Raw genomic sequence first — 14,451 nt, 5'->3', positions numbered from 1 at the left:
ACGTTGCAATAAAATTGTTTGGTTCGAAGTTGTGTTCAAGACAATTCTGTCAGAATCGACACTAAAACATTTAGTAAATTCATGTTGCTCACCAGTTTCTCCAGCCAACATTGTTTCTTGTGGATCAGTTGTTTAGAGCTACACCTTTATAGCTTTTTATCTTTGGGTCTGTCAACTAAGAAGCGAAAGGTCTTAGCGTTTAGCGTTCAAAACGTTCACCATATTCTTCATTTGATCACATGTAGGAGCCGAATAACTTAATAAATTCAAATTTAGCGTCCAACTGTTTTACTGCACGCCCTCGACCAAAAGACGGTATCTGATTGGTTCACGCCATCAAACTCCGCACGGGATTTCACTGTTCTACTGTTCGTTGGTTATATGCTAATACAATTGTTGTCTACGGTAAAAGGACAAAAACGTGTACAAAAAAATAAAATAGCTTTGCGTTTGTGGGCACGTATTCCCAAAATGAGCAGCCTTCTGTAATAATATTTAAGGATGGCAAACACAATAACCTCGATTTAGCTTCAACAATATGCACTGGTATTTGTTCTTGGACATTGTATATCTGTTCTTTAAAAAATACAGTTTTCTTGAGTTTCGCTCTCGGAAAATAATATTGTTCACTTATCGAAACAGTTAACGTCCGCGGACAAATATCAGTTCCCGCCAAATGGAGATTATTGTTCATTTATATGTTAATACCTAGCTAAAATCCAAAATTGTACGAAAGTTAGCTCGCGTCAGGCTGCTTTAGCTCCATAAATCAGAATTACATAAAAAAATTTATATGAATTGACCTGTTCTCTTATACACTTTCGCCAGGCCGATTGGAAATATATGACGATTAAAAATATGTACAGCGCTACGACATACTAAAGCCCCGTCCACAATAATCCCCCCAAATTTGAAAACACATATTTTTTCTCCGGCTTGGCCAACCGTCCACACTTATTCGGATAAATTGTCCACCGAAAACAGAACTTTTCGAAAACGCAATTTAAAGTGGATTAATTTGAAAACGCCGGCTTGAAAAAGCATTTTATCCGTTTTTGACCACAATAGACGCGAACTAGTGGACGAAAAACATTTTATACGGCGTTTTAAAGTTCTCCGTTTTCCAATTTATCCGGATAAATGTGGACGGGGCCTCAAATTTCCAACAAGAGATTTATTATTCAACGTTTTCTTTTTTCCGAAATACTGATCATGACATTCAAATGTTACTGAAGCATTTGCGCGTTCAAGAGAAATATATATGGAACCAATCTTATTCCCAAGGTCTCTCCCCGCCCCCCTCCCCAGAGCGAGAGAAGAGAGACCCTGGTTGGATCTAGTCACGTGCCTCCAGAATCCAACCCTGGAAACGAGGCTGCTATGGAACCTGTTAAATTGACAAGTCCTTGAAGAGGTCAAACTTCATTAAGCTGGTGTCGTGAGTACAAATATTGTGAGATATTTGTATTCGTTTCGCACCTTATCCACGAACCGCAGTTGGATAATAATTTTTATTATTTTTAAAAAAACAAATGATTTCGGGCCGCGACAGCCATGCATATTTAGAAAACAGCTCTACGTGGATTAAAACATGTGTAATCCTAATGACAGCTAATGAATGACGTTTTAGGCGCAGGTGAGAAGTTAAAATTTCAAACACACCAAATCAAATGCAAATAAGTGAAAGTTTTTATTTTACAAACTATAAGTTAGCACCATTTTTTTAAATAACAAGTTCTACTCAGTAACACGCTTAACGATTTATTTTACCACTGTACATGACAGACTGATAAATTTATAAAACAAGAAGAAACCCGTTGTAGGATCACGTCGCGACAGCTCTACATAAAAAGAGCAAATCAGAATTAGAGAGCAGAGAAAAAAAAATTCGTCAAGTACATTGTATGTCACTGGCTTACACGCCATCCTGAAACAATATAAAAGTTTTTATTTTTACATATGCTTATAACAACAGGTCCAAAGGTCCTTAGGATGTCTTATTTGTCAATACAATCTATGTGCCATAGTTTATTGACATTCGGCCCATCGCGATTGACTCTTTAAGAACAAATATGAGAAAAACAGACTGTCCTGCAGTGCATTCAGATTCAGCTACTTCAAGCAGCTAAGCTGATCTATAAACATTTTAATTTGTACAAATATTCTGCGAAAAGCCTCTCTAAATGCCTTGTTGAAGGCGGCATAAACAAACATGTTCAGAGCTGCATTTAAGTATATCATACACACAGCAGTTTCAGACAAATAACTCGAGATAGAAACTTTACCTAATGTCTCGATAAGATCTATAATTGTTATAGGAGCGACGAGAATAACAAATAAACACACCAACACCGCGACCATCTTCGCTATTTTTCTCTGTACGGACGAAAAATCTCTCTGTTCTCGTGTGCAGCTTGATCTATCCAAGTTAGCTTCCACGCTCATGTGCAAGCCGTGAATGATTCTCATTTGTCGATAGCTTACCTTTATCAAATAACAGTTTACAGCGACAACTATGAGGATTGGAATTGAACAGAATGCTATTGTAAAAATCATGACAGCAGCCTGGGAAAGTGTGGTCTACAAAAGACAGATTGTTGATGCTTCTCTTCTTAATTCGGCATTTTTCTCATCATTTTCACTGCGAACGCCAACTCCAGTTAAGAGAGAAATGGCAAATATTCCCATCAGAGTCCAGCAAACAGTGATTGCAATGAAAACTCTTCTCTTTGACGCGTGTCTTTGATACCAAAATGGAAATCTGACGGCAATAAATCGCTCAAACGTAAGCAGTACTATATTGAGCCTTGACAAACCATCAAATAAAACCGTGAAAGCAATGACCACATTACAAGGAACCAAATTATCCTTTGAGTCATTTAAATCTCTCAGCAATCTCAGTGGAATGGCAACAGTGGCCACAAAAAAGTCTGAAATGGCTAAACTGACAACGATGTAATTCGTCTTTGTCCTTAAGTTTTGGTTGGCAAATATCGCAAAAGTAACCATAGCATTCGTTAGAGTTCCTGTCAGAGAGATACACAACATAAACGTGACAAATGCGTTGTTTCCCGCTTGTGCGAGATGTGATGTTTCAATATGGCTCGCGTTACTCGCGTTGCTCATATCTCCTCAATTTTTTGCGTGTTGTTTAGTTTTAACAGCTTTCGTGCAATTCTGACGTGTTTATTTCTCAAAGAGCTCTTAGCACCTGAATTTATTGCTTTTTCCCACAAGTGTTTATTAAAATAATTTATGCGTCCAGCTGTTGCGAGGCTAGGAAATGGCTTTCTGAATTACTGATAGCCCCAGGCATTCAATCGTGACCAGAACTGAAGAAAATTAGTGTGTTAACTCTTAATGCAAACGTGTCTTTTAATAGTGTAAGCCTTGCCGATAATCTTTTGAACAAGCGCTTCACAGCCATAAATGTGTGACCTTGCTTTGTCTAGAAGTTTAATGATTGCACCTGTTCATTGGTAAGTCCATTAACGCTGTTGATCAAGTGTGCTTAGTGTGCTTTTCAATAAACGAATCATGCTCTGATTGGTCCATACATGACAGTTAAGGAGACTTAAGGTGTTTTGTACACGTAATAACTATTTAATAAATAAAGGCTCCTACTGATTGAAGAGTGTGTTTGAACTTAAAAATTGTATTTTATATTTCACAGCAGCTTAAATGTTAATTGTTTTTTGGCTGCTCCGCACGCGTTCCAGGTTTTTTTTCTATAAATAGAAACTATCGTGAAATTTGATGGGTTGCTCAAGCAGTCCAGCTCATTTGTAACTCGTAATAGCTCATTAGCAAAAGCTTTTTGCCATTTCCGTGTTTTGGGTATACCGCTTATTTCACTCCTTCCTTTACTCCTTCATCACTTATTGGACATTTTGTGAATCCGCTTTCTAGCGCAAAACGCTTGCGCATAATATATTTAACATTTTTTCGCCGAAGTCGAAGTGAAGCTTGACGAACATCCTCCAAGACGAAGTCAAGGGAAATATTGGTCTAGATTCACAGTACAGTACAGACCAAGACCACACATCCGGTTCGACCAGACCTTCCAGACAGCCTTGGACCAGATCAGCCGAAACGCCCAGGCGGAACTACTCGTGCTTATGATCAAACAACAGGAAACCAACCTAGCTGCAGACAAACAGGCTATCCTGAAACAACAGCAGCTGCTTTAGAACCTGTGCCCAGACCAGCCAACCATTTCCCAGGCTAACAGAAACCACGCTGCCAGAGCCAGACCTAGACCCAGGCCTAAGTCTAAGACATCACAGAACAATGTTCAGCAAACGAATTGTAATCTCGCTTCCGTACAAGCTCAGCTTTCTTAGCTACAGAAAATGTTATGTAAAATAAGTGAGGCAAACAATGTAAATAAAGGCAGAGTTGAACAGTATACTGGTGTGTCATATCTCTCTGACTCCAAGGGTCCCACGCGAAATATTACAAAGGGTCATAAGAAACGCTCCCAAAGACGCAAACACCTCAAAACTTCATTAACCTACAACACTAGAGCTAAGAACGAGAAATACATCAAAAATTTCTCTAATAAATTAAAGCTCTTTCAGATGACGAGGTTAAATTACTTTCTAGAGGTCTTAAATTTATACCAACCCCTCCTGTTCCTAGCTCTAATAAATCCTTACTAAAGGATTTTAATAATTTCGCTCGAACAATGCGTTTAAAATACATGTTCGCAGACAAAAAGAAAACTACTCCTCATCCCTTCCATATCAAATCTACATGGCAACCACCACAGGACGAAATACCAAGAATCCGTAAACGGAAATGCTACGGAAACATGTGTCACCGTTGCCGAAACATGACGGACAACTCGTGTTTCCGTCTGCGGTTTTGTGGCGTTTACTCGTGTTTCCGTTGCTGCGGACACAGCGGAACCGGACCACTTTTTTACATGTTTCCGTCATGTTTCAGCTGAAGGAAACAACGGTTTCCGCAAGCGGAACCTCGTGGTTACCTTTGCGGATACACGCGATAACGTTCCGGAAATATGTTTTTTTTTCATGTTTCCGTCGACGTATACAGACCTAAAGTTTGCGGAAACACGAGAAAACGTTCCGGAAATATGTTTTTTTCATGTTTCCGTCGACGTATACAGACCTAAAGTTTGCGGAAACACGGGATAACGTTCCGGAAATATGATTTTTGCTGGTTTCCGTCGACGTAAACAGGCCTAAAAGTGACGGAAATACTGTTATTTTTTCTTGTTTCCGTTGACGTAATCAGGCCCAATACTGGACGCGTAATTGTGTGATAGCAGTTGCGGACGCCGATAGTTTCTACCAAAACTTTATTTATTTTCCTTTCCTATAATCATTTTTGTTGTTGAAAAAGTAGCGTTCGTTATTTTACTGATCTTGTTTTTGAAAAAGTCGTACGCATCATAACATAACTTGTTGGCAAATCTGGAAATGGGAACAACCTGACTGTCCCCAAGAATAAAGGAAAATGATATATGTTAATTGTTTTATTAAAATGTATATTGATCATGAACGTTTCAAGGTTCCACACTGTTCGTTGAAGCTAAAAAAATTGTATGAGTGGTTATCACACAGTCAATACACTCAGTCCAGTGGCTATCAATCAGTGCGTACTGCCCAACTAGGGGCATTGGTCGGGCAGGGCCGTACAGATGCCGTCTCGGTTCTGGTTACACGGGCACTTGTGCGACGTTGTTTCTCGCTCAGGCCATTTAAATGAGCCTCGTCCAGTTTTGATTTAATGTTCCTGAGCTTGGTGCGTTCCCACGTCAGTTTTCTTGTTTTTCTTGGCTTTGGACCACTCGTCGAATCTGGATCATCGATTTCACTTTCCTCTGATGACATAAAGTCAATCGCATTCGGGGAAGATAGGATTTCTTTCGCCTTGTCTTTGTCATTTTCTGACAGAGTGCTTTTCTGTAGACTTTGGAGGCGCCTGGATAGTTTCTAAAAGATAGAAAGGGAAAACTCATCAATAAAAAGAACTTTAACTTTCTGTTAGACTAAAAATATTGTTGTTTAGAACTTTGTTAAAAGGCTGATTCTCACCGAGATAAGCACAAGCACAAGAGCGCATAGGACGATTGAACACACTCTTTCTTATCATGCTGTTCTCAACATGCACAGGAATAATAAGCCCCGAAGGGATACGAAAAGCAGAAGAAGAACGAATAGTTTCGTTTTCTTTTGGTTTTTGTTTATTTCTAATCGGACGGTGCTTGCTCTTCCTATGCGCTTATGTTTATGGCCAGTGAAAACCAGTCTTACAAAAGTTAATGCCAATCGTTTGAGAGAAATAAAGGATAAAGCTGAAACTCTCCAGTGAATCATCAAGGAGCAACAATGTATGTTTCTTATACTTACTCTCTTTAAACGATTGTTCCGCTTAACTTTTCGTCTGTGTTCCTCGAACTTGCTATTTGTTTTTCTGGTTGCATCGTCACGTAAGGATCTCCAGTGTTGTTGAACGGCAACTAAAATGCAACAGAATATTTAAAGCCATGTACAACATGTACAGATCTAGAGCGATAACAATTAAACAAACTTAAAACAGTATCCTGAACTATGTAAATGTGGTCACACTTTGAGGCTGCAATGTACATAAACATTTATGTAGACTTTGGTCTTATAATGTTACAGGACTCATGTACATTTATTTGGATTGAAATTACATTGGTATGAAGTGCAACTCTATTTGAGACATCTGTCATTAGTATTTATAAGAAGATGCTACAGTAGAACCTCGATTTAACGAACCTGTTTATAAAGTCATTGATTTAAAGAACTATGGTTTTGTCCCAATAATAGTGAAATATATTGAGAAGAAACCTGATTTAACGATACCTTACTTTGCCCTTACTTAAATCGAGGTTACACTGTACTCCCCAACTGACACTATCCTGAATGTTACATAGATACTCCTTTTCTACAAATACAAATGACACAATTGGCTCATGTGACCCAACTACATGACTTGACCAAACTGGCTCGGGTTCAAACCGGTGCGAACAACCCATCTGACTCAAATGACCAAACTATCTCAAATAGCCCAACCGACTCAAATGATACTATTGAGACAAGTGATCCAATTGCATCAATTGACCCATCTTGCTCAAGTGATCAAACTGGTGCAAACAACCCATGGGACTCAAATGACTCAACCAACTCAAATGACCTAACTGGCTCCAATGACACAATTGGCTCATGTGACCCAACTACATGACTTGACCCAACTGGCTCGGGTTCAAACTGGTGCTAACAACCCATCTGACTCAAATGACCAAACTGTCTCAAATAGCCCAACCGACTCAAATGATACTATTGGGTCAAGTGATCCAATTGCATCAATTGACCCATCGGACTCAAGTGATCAAACCGGTGCAAACAACCCATCTGACTCAAATGACCAAACCATCTCAAATGACTCAACCAACTCAAATGACCCAACTGGCTCAAATGACAATTGGCTCATGTGACCCAACTACATGACTTTACCGAACTGGCTCGGGTTCAAACCGGTGCGAACAACCCATCTGACTCAAATGACCAAACCATCTCAAATGACTCAACCATCTCAAATGACCCAACCAACTCAAATAGGACAATTGGCTCAAATGATCCAACTACATGACTTGACCCAACTGGCTCAGGTTCAAACTGGTGCAAACAACCCATCTGACTCAAATGACCAAACTGTCTCAAATGGCCTAATCCACTCAATGACAAAATTGGCTCGAGTGACCCAACTGCGTCACTTGGCCCTACTGGCTCAATTGATCGATCAAACCGGTGCAAAAAACCTAAATGTCCAAACTGTCTCAAATAGCCCAACCGACTCAAATGATACTATTGGGTCAAGTGATCCAACCGGTGCAAACAACCCATCTGACTCAAATGAAGAAACCATCTCAAATGGCCCAACCGGCTCAAATGACACAATTGGCTCTAGTGACCCAGCTGTGTCACTTGACCCTACTGGCTCAGTTGATCAAACCGGTGCAAACAACCCATCTGACTCAAATGACCAAACTGTCTCAAATAGCCCAATCGGCTCAAATGACACAATTGGCTCATGTGATCCAACTGCATCAATTGATCCATCGGGCTCAAGTGATCAAACCGGTGCAAACAACCCATCTGACTCAAATGAAGAAACCATCTCAAATGGCCCAACCGGCTCAAATGACACAATTGGCTCTAGTGACCCAGCTGTGTCACTTGACCCTACTGGCTCAGTTGATCAAACCGGTGCAAACAACCCATCTGACTCAAATGACCAAACTGTCTCAAATAGCCCAACCGGCTCAAATGACACAATTGGCTTCACGTGACCCAATTACATGACTTGACCCGACTGGCTCAGGTTCAAACCGGTGTGAACAACATTAACCCATATGACTCAAATGACCAAACTGTCTCAAATGGCCCAACCGACTCAAATGATACTATTGCCTCAAGTGAGTTAGTTAATTAGTTTTAGTTAATTTATTTTATGCTGTAATTTATCTTCTATTTAATTTGGCAAAATAAAATGGTTGTTGTTGTTGTTGATCCAACTGCATCAATTGACCCATCAGGCTCTAGTGATCAAACCGGTGCAAACAACCCATCTGACTCAAATGACCAAACTGTCTCAAATGGCCCAACCGGCTCAATGACACAATTGGCTCTAGTGACCCAGCTGTGTCACTTGACCCTACTGGCTCAATTGATCAAACCGGTGCAAACAACCCATCTGACTCAAATGACCAAACTGTCTCAAATGGCCCAACCGGCTCAATGACACAATTGGCTCTAGTGACCCAGCTGTGTCACTTGACCCTACTGGCTCAATTGATCAAACCGGTGCAAACAACCCATCTGACTCAAATGACCAAACTGTCTCAAATAGCCCAATCGGCTCAAATGACACAATTGGCTCATGTGATCCAACTGCATCAATTGATCCATCGGGCTCAAGTGATCAAACCGGTGCAAACAACCCATCTGACTCAAAAAAATGGCCCAACCGGCTCAATGACACAATTGGCTCTAGTGACCCAGCTGTGTCACTTGACCCTACTGGCTCAATTGATCAAACCGGTGCAAACAACCCATCTGACTCAAATGACCAAACTGTCTCAAATAGCCCAATCGGCTCAAATGACACAATTGGCTCATGTGATCCAACTGCATCAATTGATCCATCGGGCTCAAGTGATCAAACCGGTGCAAACAACCCATCTGACTCAAAAAAATGGCCCAACCGGCTCAATGACACAATTGGCTCTAGTGACCCAGCTGTGTCACTTGACCCTACTGGCTCAATTGATCAAACCGGTGCAAACAACCCATCTGACTCAAATGACCAAACCGTTTTAAATGACCCAACCGGCCCAAATGACACAACCAGCTCAAATTACCCAACCAGCTCAAATCACCCAACCGGCTCAAATGACACAATTGGCTCAAATGACACAACTGCTTCAAGTGATCAAACCGGTACAAACAACCTATCGGACTTAAATGACCAAACCGTCACAAATGACCAGACTGTTTTAAATGACCCAACCGGATCAAATGAGACAACTGCTTCAAGTGATCAAACCGGTACAAACAACCCATCGAACCCAAATGACCAAAACGTCCCAAATGACCCAACCGGCTTAAATGACACAATTGGTTCAAGTGACTCAACTGGGTCAACCACTCCAACCAGTGCAAACAACCCATCTGACTCAAATGACCAAACTGTCTCAAATGACCCAACCGGCTCAAATGACACAATTGGCTAAAGTGATCAAATAATAACTGCATCAAATGACCCAACCAGCTCAAATGATGCAACTGGATTAATAAAAAAACTTGATTACAATTTGCATGTTTGCAGTGATGTTCTAGCAGGCCTCACTGTATTGTGATAAATAGCTATTAATGGGATATGCTTATCAATCATCACAACAAAACGCACTGAGAAAGCCCTGTTACTTTCCTTTTACGCGATGATAACATGTCATGAGTGAGATTTCATTTCTCTTACTAAACTTGTCTCACAAATATGCTTTAATTTACTCAAAAAGGTAAGGTTGATAGAACCATCTCGTGTTGGTTTTTTTATGTAGCAAACAAATTGGAAATCCGTCTTCAGAAAGATAACGAAAACAAACAGCAGAAATCCGCTAACGTAAATTTGACGGAAACAGACAACAGCAGAAATCCGCTAACGTAAATGTGACGGAAACAAATGGCAGAAATCCGCTAACGTAAATTTGACGGAAACAAACAACAGCAGAAATCCGCTAGCGTAAATGTGACGGAAACAAACAACAGCGGCAATCCGCTAATGGAAATGTGACGGAAACGTGAACTCGCATTTCCGTTGCGGAAACATGACGGAAACGTGATATTATCACAGAGACTTGGATTTTCACGTTTCCGCAGCACGTAAACGTGACGGAAACATAGAGTTCTATGTTTCCGTCAGGTTTCAGAAATACGGAAACGTGCGTTTTCGTCCTGTGCCCTATTCAAAACTCGGTTGCCCTTGAAAAATATCTGGAAGAGACAAAACTAGAACTACTGACTCAGTAGTTTTCCGCCCTCAAAACGATAATATATCAGCGATCGAAAGAAACGCTATTTTCTCACTTATACGCAACAGCGAAATTAACCTCAAACGAGCTGATAAAGGAACGGCAACAGTCATTATGGACACGGCACAAAAGATAGAAGAAGGCTCAAAACAGTTATCTGATGGTAACTTTTACAAGCCTCTAACATCTCCTATTGTGCTTGAAACCGCCAAAAAAGTAAACGACATAGGTAACAAGCTATTTCGTTCAGGCAACATTGATAAAATGACTCACAAATGGTTGACAATCGGTCTTAAACAATCCCACATACCAGAATTTTACACGCTGACTAAAATACACAAGAAAATTCCAGTCGGCAGACCAATTGTCTCTGGTAGTAGCGGCCCTACAGAGCGCATTCCAAGTTTCGTTGACTTACTTTTACAACCCATCGCCGTTAAACAAGAGTCATATTTAAAAGACACAACCGATTTTATCAGTTTCATTGAAAACACGCACATTCCAGACGATGTCATTCTAGCAACACTCGACAAGAGCTCCTTTTATACTAACATTCCTCAATCAGAAGGAATTGAAATTATCTGCCGTTACTATGAAAAACACTATGAGCACAACCTACCGATTCCCACAAACGACTTGCGGCTCATACTCGAAGAAAATTCTTTCAAATTCAAAGAAAGACATTTCATACAAACTCACGGCGTTGCTATGGGAACTAAGACGGCGGTCGCTTTTTCTGTCATTTTTATGGCAGACCTTGAAAAGCGACTCCTCCAGGCTAGCTGTATTCAACCTTTTGCCTGGAAAAAGATTCATTGATGACATATTTTCTCTGTGGAAGATTCCCACGAAAGAAGTTTCCGATTTCGTTAACTTCGCAAACTCCTTCCACCCTACAATCAAATTCACTTGCGAAATGTCATCCGAACGCGCGGTTTTCCTTGACACCGAGGTTTTTAAAGGACCTCTACTCACAACTCTCAAAATCCTTGACTTAAAAACACATTTTAAGCCCACTGAAACGTTTCAATATACGGACTTCTCATCTTGCCACCCTTTTAACACTAAAAAGGGTTTTATCAAAGGAGAAGCATTGCGTCTTTTAAGAACAAACTCAGTCAAAGAAAACTTTGAAACAAGCGAACGAGACTTCGAACAAAGACTCTGCGAAAGAGGCTACCCTTTAACACTCGTTCATAAAATCTTGACTGAAATACAGTTCACCAACAGGAAAGAGGCGCTCCGAAACAAAACAAAACAAACTAAAGAGATTCTACCGTTTGTTACGACTTACAACCCGGCCGCACCGAATCTTAAAAAGATTCTTATGAAACACTGGCACATTATCCAACAACAGCCTAAACTCAAACAAATCTTTAACCAGCAACCGATTGTATCTTATAAGAAGGAAAACTCTCGCAAGGACATTCTTGTCCGCGCTAAACTTCCTTCAATCAAACAACAATCACAAAATCAATAAAGCGTTAAGTTACTACTTGAAAGAAATTTGCATATGATCAGTTTAAACCAGCCCTAATTTAACGATAGCGCTAAATTTTTTTGCCGACTTCGCAATAATTGGGCTTAATATATTCCTGATCACAGAAACACTGGATCCGTTTAGTTGATCATTCAAATCGCGAACGTAGGAGCTGAGGTCTTGTAGACTTTAATAAACATCTGAATGATCACTTGGCGACAACGCCACATAAATCAGAAAAATTGTTTAATCGCCAGGTACACTATAAATCACTGGCTTATATACGCCATCCTGAAATAATATAAAAATTTACATTTTCATATGCTGAAAACATTAACTACAAAGGTCCTAAAGATGTCTTATTTGTCAATACAATCTATGCTCCATTGTTTCTTGACATCACCCATCGCGATCGACTCTTCAAGAAAAAAAATGAAAAGAAAAAAACATAGACTGTCCTGCAGTACATTCAGATTCAGCTACTTCAAGCAGCTAAGCTTATCTATAAACATTTTAATTTGTAAAAATATTCTGCGAAAAGCCTCTCGAAATGCCTTGTTGAAGGCAGTATAAACAAACATGTTCAGAGCTGCATTTAAGTATATCATACACACAGCAGATTTAGACAAATAAGTTGGAACAGAAACTTTACCTAATGTCTCGATAAGATCTATAATTGTTATAGGAGCGACGAGAATAACAAATAAACACACCAACACCGCGACCATCTTCGCTATTTTTCTCTGTACGGACGAAATATCTCTCTGTTCTTGTGTGCTGTTTGATCTATCCAAGTTAGCTTCCACGCTCATGTGCAAGCCGTGAATGCTCCTCATTTGGCGATAGCTCACCTTTATCAAATAACAGTTTACAGGGACAACTATGAGGATTGGAATTGAGCAGAATGCTATTGTAAAAATTATGACAGCAGCCTGGGAAAGTGTGGTCGACAAAAGACAGATTGTTGATGCTTCTCTTGTTAATTCGGCATTTTTCATTGTGAACGCCAACTCCAGTTAAAAGAGAAATGGCAAATATTCCCATCAGAGTCCAGCAAACAGCGATTGCTGGACTCAGACTATCGAGAACATTCTGCCCCCTTATTTGCTAAACTGGGCATCTTAGATATCTTCCAAGTCATTGCATTGCAAATAGGTAAATTTATGTTTTACTATCATAACCAATTATTGCCCCTGATGTTTCTCAATTTGTTTTCTACTAGTAATCAAATACACAGTTATGACACAAGAATAGCCAAGTGTTATCGACCACATCACTGTCGTACAAATCTAAAGCAGTTTACAATACTTTTCCAGGCTCCTAAATTTTGGAATTCTCTACCAGAATCGATCAGTGGTTCGAGTAGCTTCTCTTCTTTTAAGAAAAAAATGATTAAATTTCTAATAAAATGAGTCTGAAATTGGCCTAGCTGCACATTCACAGCGAAATTACTAAGTTATTGCTAACCCGAGGTGGCCTCCCCCATAAGCCTTGTGGTTTCTTGGAGGTCTCCTCGCCCTATTATCTATTTAAGTTATTTTGTATGTTTAATTCTAAAGTGGCAAATAAATGATGATGATGATGATGATGATGATGATTGCAATGAAAACTCTTCTCTTTGACGCGTGTCTTTGATACCAAAATGGAAATCTGACGGCAATAAATTGCTCAAACGTTAGCAGTACAATATTCAGCCTTGACAAACCATCAAATAAAACCGTGAAAGCAATGACAACGTCACAAGGAATCAAATTATCCTTTGAGCCATTTAAATCTCCCAGCAATCGCAGTGGAATGGCAACAGTGGCCACAAAAAAGTCTGAAATGGCTAAACTGAAAACGATGTAATTCGTCTTCGTCTTCAAGTTTTGGTTGACGAAAATCGCGAAAATAACCATAGCATTCGTTAGAGCTCCTGTCAGAGAGATACACACCATAAACGTGACAAATACGTTGTTTCCCGCTTGTGCGATAAACGACTTCTCAGGTTGACTCGAATTTACAGTCATTATTTCAGTCGTCAAGTTATCCTGATTTCTAGTCTTTGGTCCAGTTTGTTAATTCTCAGCGGTATCTAATTAAGCATCTGAATTTATTGCATTATCTTAAATACGTAGGGTCCACAGCTGCTATGCTAACAAGATTTCTTGAGATGTCAGTTCCAGGTATCCATTTCGCGCAGCCGTCGATTTTTTTTTCCAAATCTTTTCGGAATTTTATCTTTCAATGCGCTTTAGCTCAAATTGACAAAAGAATCAACCCCGCGTAAAGCATTCTTAGAACTGTGCTTTCCTACACAAAAACTCAAGTTTTTCTTATATTTTCATCTAAAAGCTTCCCTTTGTGTAATTACTTATTAATTCAAAATCATGATAAAGGCTGTAGA

General features: G+C 39.8%; 1 protein-coding gene and 1 pseudogene across 1 annotated transcript; one reads left to right on the top strand and one right to left on the bottom strand.

Moving 5' to 3' along the window:
• The first annotated feature begins 4,687 nt into the window (after positions 1-4,687).
• On the top strand, positions 4,688-12,065 carry LOC144651151 (uncharacterized; annotated as a pseudogene).
• Positions 5,512-7,030, bottom strand: LOC144651154 (uncharacterized). Its single transcript, XM_078511042.1, has 3 exons — positions 6,874-7,030; positions 6,378-6,487; positions 5,512-5,960 (listed from the first exon to the last, which is right to left on the bottom strand). Exons 1-3 carry the CDS (start codon positions 7,028-7,030, stop codon positions 5,613-5,615), a joined length of 615 nt encoding a protein of 204 aa, XP_078367168.1. The 3' UTR covers positions 5,512-5,612.
• Positions 12,066-14,451: the final 2,386 nt, after the last annotated feature.

The sequence above is a fragment of the Oculina patagonica genome, chromosome 4 (assembly GCF_052425735.1).
Source record: "Oculina patagonica isolate OP01 chromosome 4, crgOcupat, whole genome shotgun sequence".
Taxonomy (NCBI): domain Eukaryota; kingdom Metazoa; phylum Cnidaria; class Anthozoa; order Scleractinia; family Oculinidae; genus Oculina; species Oculina patagonica.
Note: the sequence above shows the minus strand (reverse complement) of the source record. Positions and strands in the feature narration are given on the sequence as shown.